General features: G+C 36.5%; 1 protein-coding gene across 3 annotated transcripts; it reads left to right on the top strand.

Moving 5' to 3' along the window:
• The first annotated feature begins 2,581 nt into the window (after positions 1-2,581).
• On the top strand, positions 2,582-7,760 carry LOC110897468 (probable alkaline/neutral invertase B). Of its 3 annotated transcripts, none has more exons than XM_022144218.2 (5): positions 2,582-2,754; positions 3,739-4,142; positions 4,219-4,650; positions 4,751-5,309; positions 7,279-7,760. In XM_022144218.2, exons 2-5 carry the CDS (start codon positions 3,765-3,767, stop codon positions 7,572-7,574), a joined length of 1,665 nt encoding a protein of 554 aa, XP_021999910.1. In that variant the 5' UTR covers positions 2,582-2,754; positions 3,739-3,764; the 3' UTR covers positions 7,575-7,760. The 3 variants fall into 3 exon arrangements, with proteins under 3 accessions (XP_021999910.1, XP_021999909.1, XP_021999911.1); XM_022144217.2 differs by having other exon boundaries at positions 2,594-2,754; positions 3,762-4,142; XM_022144219.2 differs by lacking the exon at positions 2,582-2,754 and adding an exon at positions 2,786-2,868.
• Positions 7,761-9,661: the final 1,901 nt, after the last annotated feature.

The raw sequence follows: 9,661 nt of genomic DNA, 5'->3' as shown, positions 1-9,661 counted from the left end.
CGGTAACACGGGGTGTTACATATTGTTAGCTCATGAAATTTTACAGGGTGATCACATATAGTAAAAACAGGGTGCTTGGCTCATTTGCAAACCATCCCTTGGCAAACCACTTCTCTCACACTTACCACCACAATACCACCATCATCCATCCTTAGAGTGTATGTGTAGTCTCAGGATCCAAGATCGATAGTAAGAGTTTTTGTCAAACAAAGGTCATGCTAGGCTAATCTCTTACATCATTTGGTGAAGACAAGATCACATTTATGTATTACTTTTGATTTCCTAGTTGTGATAACAATTTATTTGGGTTTGTATTAATGACTTTAATAACTAGTTTATTTATATTGAAGGTGAACTTTACTTAATCATTTCTTCAAGTTTTGTTGATTCACTCATTCGTGTCTTTACGGTCTATATAAAGCGCGTTAACTGCCTGGAAGGGGGTTAGAAGGTTGGTTGGGTAAAGTTCTTGCCTCGTTCAGTGTATAGATCCTGCGAGGACCTGATTCAAGCTTATTAGGACTTCCCTTGAGGCAGATAGCATCAAATCGGGGGAAGTAAGAACGACTTGTAAGCCCTTATAAATTAACTACTATTAAAACTTTAAACCGGCCTCTCGGGACTGCATCCCTGCCGACTCAGACCAATATGGTTGAGGGTAGCGTTGCCTCCAAAAGAAGGACATGCCACAATAACTAAGATAATCTCTTAAAAAACTCAAAGCGGGGAAATCATCAAAGGATACATAAATGACGAGTCGGATCCAAGTGATTCTATCTTGTCTATCTGTTTTATTTATTTTATTTCTTCATTTTTCTTACTAAAAAACAAAAACAAAAATTTTCTCCATATTTGGTTAGATTAGACGTCAACGATATTCCGATATTAAAATCTCTTGTGCCTTGGACGACCTCGGTATCTTACCATCACCATACTACGCCAACGATGGGTACAATTGCCCTAGTGTGTTGTAGAGTGTGATAGTTTTATATCATGTTTATAAATTTAAAGCTTGATTAAAGAGTAAAAATGTACTAAAAGTACATTAAAAATCAGTACACGCTCCGACACATCACCTCCCTTAATAGAATTTTACAAAAGGTGCATTCATAATGCATATTACAGGGAATCCATTAGACTACCATACATCATACTACCAAAAAAAGTCTACCATAAATGACTACCACTAAGCTTAGATCATAAACATAACAAGCACTGTTGCGAACACCACCCAACTAGCAATCACGTACTTCTTCCACTTCTTTGCTTCATCAACCCTCTCCCTTAATTGTTCCTCCGGGCTGTTCCTGCCCCTAAGCAGACTAGGATGAGATCTCTAGCATGATTGCACATTTATGCATCCCTCCAATAAAAAAAACATAATTTGCTACCTACAACATTATAAAAAATCAGAATTTTAGAAAAAAATAGCGTTTAACTCTTAGGAATTTATCATACCTGATCTGGTTAAATGTAGAAGTGGCGACCTGGGTTACGGCCTGTCCATGATGTACGAAGCAATGCTTCCTTCCCACACCAGCACATAACCATCTTCTTCACTATCGATTTTTTGCTCTAAAATTTAATTGTGTTTAGTGGTGGAACTCTAGTTTTGAGATTAACAGGAAAAGAAGACTTTATAAAATAACGAATCCATTAAAGGGGTCGTGGAAAAGATGATAGTACCCTCACGTGATTAGCACGGATTTAACTAGGATTTCTAATTGGGTTTTGTGAAAAGGATACTGTTTGCAATAATGTCTAAACGTAAAGGACAGCCAATGTACTTTTTAAACTTAGACACCGCCTGCAAAATCAGTCACTAAAACGTAAATGACAAAAAATGCAATTTTCTCTTACATTTATGTCTAGTCGATGAGAGTTTACACTGTGGGTGTTTGAGATTCCTTTTGAGAAGTCCTTTTAGCTCCAAAAGTCCTTTTGAGAAGGAGAAGGAATCTCAAACACCATCTGAGAAGTGATTTTGAAGACAAAAGGAACCCTAAACACCATGAAAGAAGTTCTTTTGAAGCTAAATTATGCCTTCAAAATAGAGAAAAGGATAAGTAAAAATTTCTAACTTATTTCGTTTTGAAAAGGACTTTTAAGAAGAGAAGTTGAAAACAAATCACAAACATGCCCACTATGAGCAAAAGTGAAGTATTTGAAGGTAAGTTTCTATTTAGAGCATCCATAATAAGAGATTTTTTCTCATTTTTAGAAGCCATGTAGGAGAGAGAGTGGTGAGGTGGAAGATAGAAGATGTTGATTAGTTTGTGGTGAAAAAATGAGAAAAAATGAGTTTGTGAGAGGGGAAGGAAGAGAGAGGAGAGAGGAGAGAGGAGAGAGGAGAGAGGAGAGAGAGGAAATGTATTTTTATGGGTTGTGAGAGAGGCAAGAGTGAGAAACTTTGTTATTGGTCAACATAACAACCTAAAAACATCAAAAAATAGATGTTATTGGAGATGCTGTTAGGAAAATAGTAATGGGACATCCATGATGTTTTCACTTTACCATTAAATATTGTAAAAGTTGGTTGATGCTTTACCATTTAGGGAGTTCAAAACGACGACGCATAAACACGTGCATTCCATGACAGTCATCTGCTGTACCATGGCTCTTTTTGCTTGGCCTGCTGCTTTGTCCTCTACTTTCTTCACCAACCACTTGTTCATACCTTAACGAAACGACATACTAAATTGATGACGATGTAGAAAGTGTATCAGATTCTCCGTCTGCATGCTCCTTTTCTCGGTAAGTTGTTACAATTTAGTATGTATGATCATTTGTATACATACTGCCCTTGATTTTGGTGGATTTGTCAGTCATTTGATTATTAAGATTATGAGTGGAATGCATTAGTCACTTGTATGATCAAATTTTCAATTATTTTCTCTGTTTGTGTTTAAATTTGATTGTGTTTTGTCTCAAAAACATGTACAAGACAACTAGATATTTGAATTAGAGTCAAAGTGAGAAACTTTTATATTATATAATAAATATAGATAGATGCGGCAGAGTCTGTATGTATGTATCATACTTTTTCATTCAATTCATAATAATAAGAGTCAGCCAGGGAGTTTGTGACTAGTGCTTGTTCGTGATTTTAGTGCTCATGATCTAACTTTTAATGTTTTTCTTTACTTTTGAAGTTGATTTGTGTTTCTGTCGTCGATCAATTCTCTGTTAATCTATTTAAAATCGTTGTTAAAAAACACAATATCTATAATGGACAAGTTTCTCGATACAAATTATGTTTTGTTGCAATCTGATTCGAATGTTACCTTTCAGTGGTACGTACAATAAGCTACGTACAATGGCGTTGAGGTTTTTAATCTTGACGTTGCATATTAGTGGTACTGTGAGCTATTTTGGTTGGACATTGATTGCCATTACTTATTTTAATTGTTGATCTTCACATGAATCTGAATTAGGGGTTTTAAATCATGGTCTTTCTGGTAGTTTGTCGATATATAACTAGAATTTGATGCATCTAAATATTGATATGGATGTTCAACATTTCTGTAGTCAACATGTTTGATGAAATGCCGAATAAATTGTTTTCAATTTTGAAGGTTACCCTAATGCTTGTTATTCATTCAATCTTAAGTGGTTATGTTAATGTTGAAACTATTTCTTTCATACTTGTTTGATGAAATGTCTCAATTCATTTTGAATAAACCAACTGATCTTAGTTAATGATATATGCATGGCTCAACTGCTTCTGAACTAATGCAGATCACTGAACCTACTACGTACAGTTGATGGATTTGACACAAAACGACTGCGTGAATAATGGTGACTGTGATAATAATTCTGATTTCTCAAAGCGATCGGATAAGCCAAGACGCTTAAATATGGAGAGACAAAGATCTTTTGACGAGAGGTCGCTTGTCGAGGCATCACCGCGTTACACTTCATGGGCTGAAAATGGCCAGAGACATATTGACCTTGATAGTGTTTTTTCACCAAGTAAAAGATCACCCTTCAATACTCCCAGGGGTCGATATGGGTATGAAGCGCACCCGATGTTTGCTGAGGCTTGGGAGTCATTAAGGAAGACAATGGTGTACTTTCGTGGTCAACCGGTGGGGACTATTGCAGCGCTTGACAATTCTGAAGAGAAACAAAATTATGATCAGGTAGGTGGTACACCCTGTTTGTTTCATGTTGGTAGTCTCGTCTCGTGTGTTTAAATCTTCATGTACGTACGTATAGGTCTTTGTGAGAGATTTCATACCAAGTGGATTAGCCTTCCTAATGAACGGGGAACCGGAAATTGTGAAGAATTTTCTTCTAAAGACTCTACGCCTCCAATCATGGGAGAAGAAGATAGATCGGTTTCAACTTGGGGAGGGTGTCATGCCGGCTAGTTTTAAAGTGCTTCATGATCCGGTTCGTAACACAGAAACTTTAATGGCAGATTTTGGTGAGAGTGCAATAGGACGAGTTGCCCCTGTTGATTCAGGATTTTGGTGGATCATATTGCTTCGAGCGTATACCAAGTCAACTGGAGACACTTTGTTGGCTGAAAGGCCCGAGTGCCAGAATGGTATCCGGTTGGTACTCGCCTTATGCCTTTCTGAGGGTTTTGACACATTCCCCACACTTCTTTGTGCCGACGGTTGCTCTATGATTGATCGGAGAATGGTGAGCCTCTAGTCTACCATGTCAATATGGTTTTCTTATTTGTTTTTTTCTACAAACGGTTTGTTTCTAGACTTGTACATCAACATGGTGTTGTATGCAGGGCGTGTATGGGTACCCGATAGAGATACAAGCACTCTTCTTCATGGCATTAAGATGTGCTTTAGTTTTACTCAAACAAGATGATCAAGGGAAAGAACTTGTTGATCGAATCGTGAAGCGTCTTCATGCTTTAAGTTTTCACATGAGAAGCTACTTTTGGTTAGACTTGAAGCAACTGAATGACATATATCGGTACAAAACTGAAGAGTATTCGCATACTGCTGTCAACAAGTTTAATGTGATTCCGGACTCCCTTCCTGAATGGGTTTTTGACTTTATGCCAACTTATGGGGGATACTTTCTTGGAAACGTGGGACCCTCAAACATGGACTTCCGTTGGTTTTGTTTGGGAAATTGCATTGCCATTCTTTCATCGTTAGCGACCCCTGAACAGTCCTTGGCGATTATGGATCTTATAGAATCGCGATGGGAGGAGTTAGTTGGAGATATGCCGGTGAAGGTTTGTTATCCGGCTATTGAAAGTCATGATTGGAGGATTATTACTGGGTGTGATCCAAAGAACACTAGATGGAGTTACCACAACGGAGGATCATGGCCAGGTACATTTTATGTGTTTCTGTCTTTTTTTATTAACCCATAAAGCAATTATGGATTTGGAGGTGACAGTTTCAAGCTGTTTACTTTTTGGGTCAAAATAAATATATCAGCTAAAAGGTTAGGGGAACATGAAAAGTGATGCAAGCGGTACTAAAATGACTCTTTAAGACCGTGGGGTATGGTGGGGCTTGGGTTGGGGGCATGAGTTGACACGTGGAATTGGAGCCCCCCCACCACCTAGTGACGTGTCCGTGGGGTATGGCGGGGCGTGGGTGCACCGCTTGGGTTGGCAGATTATTAAAAAAAAATTACAAAAAATTTATAAAATTCACACAACATTTATAAAAAAAAACCTAAAATTTCATTAGATTTTTAAAAATTACATAATCCTAAAAATTACATAATACCTAAAAATTACAAAATAAAAAACCTAGAGCGTTAGGTAAATTTCAAAAAGGGCGATCTTGGGTTGGGGGTTACATTTATAGGGGATGTTGGGGGTTGGGGTGACCGCTTGGCTTGGCCAAACGGTTTGAATTTAAAATTCAAACATTCAAATGGCCCGCTATGACATGGCGGTTGTGAGTGAATAGGAGGCCGCCAGCTCGGATGTCAAGACCGCCCCATGCCCGGCTTGAAACCCAAGCCCCAAGGGCCACGCCCCAACCCAAGCCCACCCGGGGTGGTGGCTTGGGCGTTTTCCCCCAACCCAAGCCCCATACCCCATAGTCTAAGCTGAATCTATTCTTTACCGATTACCCACCCGTCTCGCCATCTCTAAATTCAATAAAACATTACTCTCTTGTTATAAATTTTGGGAGTCAATTCTATAAATTTCTTGAGTTTGGAAGTTAAATGTAGTCAGTTTGACTTTTGGAAGTTTACATGCTCACATGGTAAACTACATAAGACAAATGCTTTCAAACAAGTTTATCTATAATGTTATAGTGACATTTTTATATATACGAGTCAAGCATCCCTTTTAATTTTTTTGGTTCAGTTACTAAAAGATTGACTTTTGGAAGTCAACACAGGTGATATTGTATTCAAACTATAACAATTTTTTTATCTTCTAGAAACAAACTGTTTTCTGCTTGTAAGAATTATCTTATGTAGCATGAAGTATTCATCAAAATTCTCATTTAGAAATGGGAAAGTCAGTATTAATCTGCTGTTTGACTGTCATAAGTCAAACATAGACATAAAAAATGAGTAAGGGGTTGTTTGTTTGCCTCTTAATGGTTCAGACCTCTTACTATTTCAACACTTAATGGTTTAGACTGTTTGTTTCGCGAGCAGCTGTTTGAATGGTTTAAACATTTGCCTCTGAATGGTTAAGCATTATACTGAGTCTGAATGGTTAAGACCTCTAATCTGAATTGGTTAGACATTTGTCTCTGAATGGTTAAGCATTATACTGGCTCTTAATGGTTCAAAACTCTTACTGGTTCAGCACTTAATGGTTCAGACCTCTTACTGTCAGGACTTAACCATTCAGAAGTTGACAAACAGCCCCTAACAAGTTATGAGGGGTCTATTTGACTTTGAAAAGTTAATTTCAGAACCAAAAGAATCATACCCATGACCTATTGGTCTAGTGATATGGTGTCCCCCCTTAAAATGTGAGGTTGTGGGTTCAAATCCTTGCAAGTGAAAGGTAAAGGTGGAATTAAGGTGTTAAAAAAATTGCCGTTCAAAAAAAAAAAAAAGAACCAAAAGAATCATAATAATTATGAAGTCAAGTAATCTATTAAGTCAGTTTGATTCTCAATAGTCAAACATTGAATATTTGGTGTAACCGATTGCCGTGCTTCATAAGTAACATAATACGTATATTATATTTAGGTGACATTTCTAACGAGTTATAAGTCGACCAGTAGTCTGTTTTACTTTGAAAAAAAATCCTTACTCGGACGTTGGAGTCAAGTTTTCTGTCTGACTCTTGAAATTAAAATTTGTTATGGGGTGCAGTGCTCTTATGGTTGCTGACGGCTGCATGCATCAAGGTGGGACGGCCCCAGATTGCAAGGCGTGCCATTGAAGTGGCAGAACTCAGGCTGGCAAAAGATGGGTGGCCAGAATATTATGATGGAAAGAGCGGGCGGTATGTTGGAAAGCAGGCTCGCAAGCATCAAACCTGGTCCGTTGCGGGTTATTTGGTCGCTAAAATGATGCTCGAGGATCCTTCGCATTTAGGTATGATATCACTTGAAGAAGACAAGCAGATGAAACCCATGGTCAAAAGATCATCTTCATGGACTTTTTAGTATTTATTTTTCTTTTCGGGTATTTTTAAGATCTTGGTAGTTTGTTAGAGCTTTCGAATTGATGTTGGTTTGTAGAAAGAGATTTTTATGGTTCGCATTTAGCAGAATAACATTTGATTGAGATGATTAGAACTTTTACATTGTATTGATGTTCGTACATAAGTTAATAAAAATGGAATGAATGCATATGTTGTATAAGGGGTAAGGGGTTTGTTCAATGAACAATCACACATATGAGAAATATATAAAAAGGGTAGAAATTAAATGAATTCTTCTATTTTGGCAAATATTATTGAAACTGCCTATTTTGATGAATAAGTTCGTTAACTACACTAGTTTGGAAAATATCCCTTTCAGTGATAGTTCACAATTTTTTACTTAGCTACCCTTCAAAATTCAATAATTCCGGTGGGCAAATAGGTAACTTAGCTTTTGGGATTTGTTGTATTTTTTTTTTTTTTTTTTTTTTGAAAGGTAAAATTAGTGTGGTTTGGTGCTAGACAAGAATTTCAGGTTTCCATCTATTTACATAAGTATTTAACAATAGGTTCATTTCGGTCCGTTTATGACCCAACTTGAAACAACCTTGCATGAAATAGGTTTAGAGTTTTCATATCTAATAATAGGTCATGTTTTGGTTAACTCGTTTAGTAGCGTTTCTTAGAATTCACGTACCCTGTTCGAGCTTGAAAAATGTGCCCATATGCTTTAATGATAAACAATACAATTGCGAAAAGTACAAAAATTGTAGTATTTGATAAACAATACAATTATGATAATGACAAAATCAAAGTATTTTAGTGAGTTAAATGCCGTAATAACTAATAAGTTAATAGCTAACCAATCATAGTATTCGTACATACCGCTTGTTTCCTCTTTTGTCGTTTTGCCATCCGAATGCTTGTTTAGGAGCCAACCCCTGACAAGAATAATCAATGTTCAATTAACAAGAATATCGATGTTTCACAATCACAATTTCAAGATTAATCAAGAATTCAATACTCAACAACAATCAATAATCTTAATCTTATACTCAATAGTCACAATTAAAGCTTAACAACAATTAACCGGCTAACAGTTTAACACAATTACACAATAAGTCAATAACACTAAACGAATGGACCTCTTGAGTTCTGAATCTTCTGATGTTATGTTCGAAAACGGAATTTTTGAATTAGCGTGTGATGTTGTTCTTGTTCGCAGCAGGCCAACAGCTTCTGATGTTGTTCTTGTTCGCAGTAGGCCAGCAGCGTCTGAATCGCCTAGCCCAGGCCAACGAAGTTCTGATAAATGATAAATTGATGATGTTCTTCGTCTGATGAGTTTCTTGTTCGTCCTTTCAGATTCTAGGAGACCAAGAAATTTTCGATAATCAACAACGATTCAACATCAACTGCCGCTGTGTTTTATTATTTTTATTAAAATCATATTAGTATTTGGCCCAATAAACCTAATGTCAAGTGGGCTATATTATAAATTATAGAATAACTAGAATTAAGACCCGCCGCAATGCGGTGGGGATTCTTTAGTGATAACTAAGTCGATTTAGTGCGCGCACGTTATGTTGAACCTATCAAACAGGAAAAAATAGACGATGTAAAAACGTTCACCCGCAAAATTTAGAACGAAACGTAAAAACGTTAAACCAAAGACGCACGTTGTGGTGTGTTAAGTCACAAAATTTAGAACGAATGATAAAGCTAAAAATTTGCGGAAAATGAAAAATATAAAGGACCAAAGTTGAAAGTAAAAAAAGTTGTGAGGATAAATTGCAACAGATTAAAAGTTTTGTGTTAAAAGTAAAAAAAACAAATAGTTTTGGGTTAAAAGTAATTTATAAAATACTTTTGGGTGAAAAGTAAAAAATCAATTTTTTTTTTTGAAAAACCCCCAAAGCCAAGGTTACAACAACCATATGCATAACCATTTTTTCTTTGAAAACCCCCCAAAGCCAATATTACAACACATAAGTAAAAAAATCAAAGTGGTTAAATCGCAAAAGATGGAAACTTTTGAATTAGAAGTAAAAAAATCAAATTAATCAAAGGGGTTAAATTACCAAAGATTAAAACTTTAAACTTAAATTG

The sequence above is a fragment of the Helianthus annuus genome, chromosome 17, assembly GCF_002127325.2.
Source record: "Helianthus annuus cultivar XRQ/B chromosome 17, HanXRQr2.0-SUNRISE, whole genome shotgun sequence".
Classification (NCBI taxonomy): domain Eukaryota; kingdom Viridiplantae; phylum Streptophyta; class Magnoliopsida; order Asterales; family Asteraceae; genus Helianthus; species Helianthus annuus.
The sequence above is the reverse complement of the archived record's forward strand: the minus strand, read 5'-3'. Positions and strand labels throughout refer to the sequence as shown.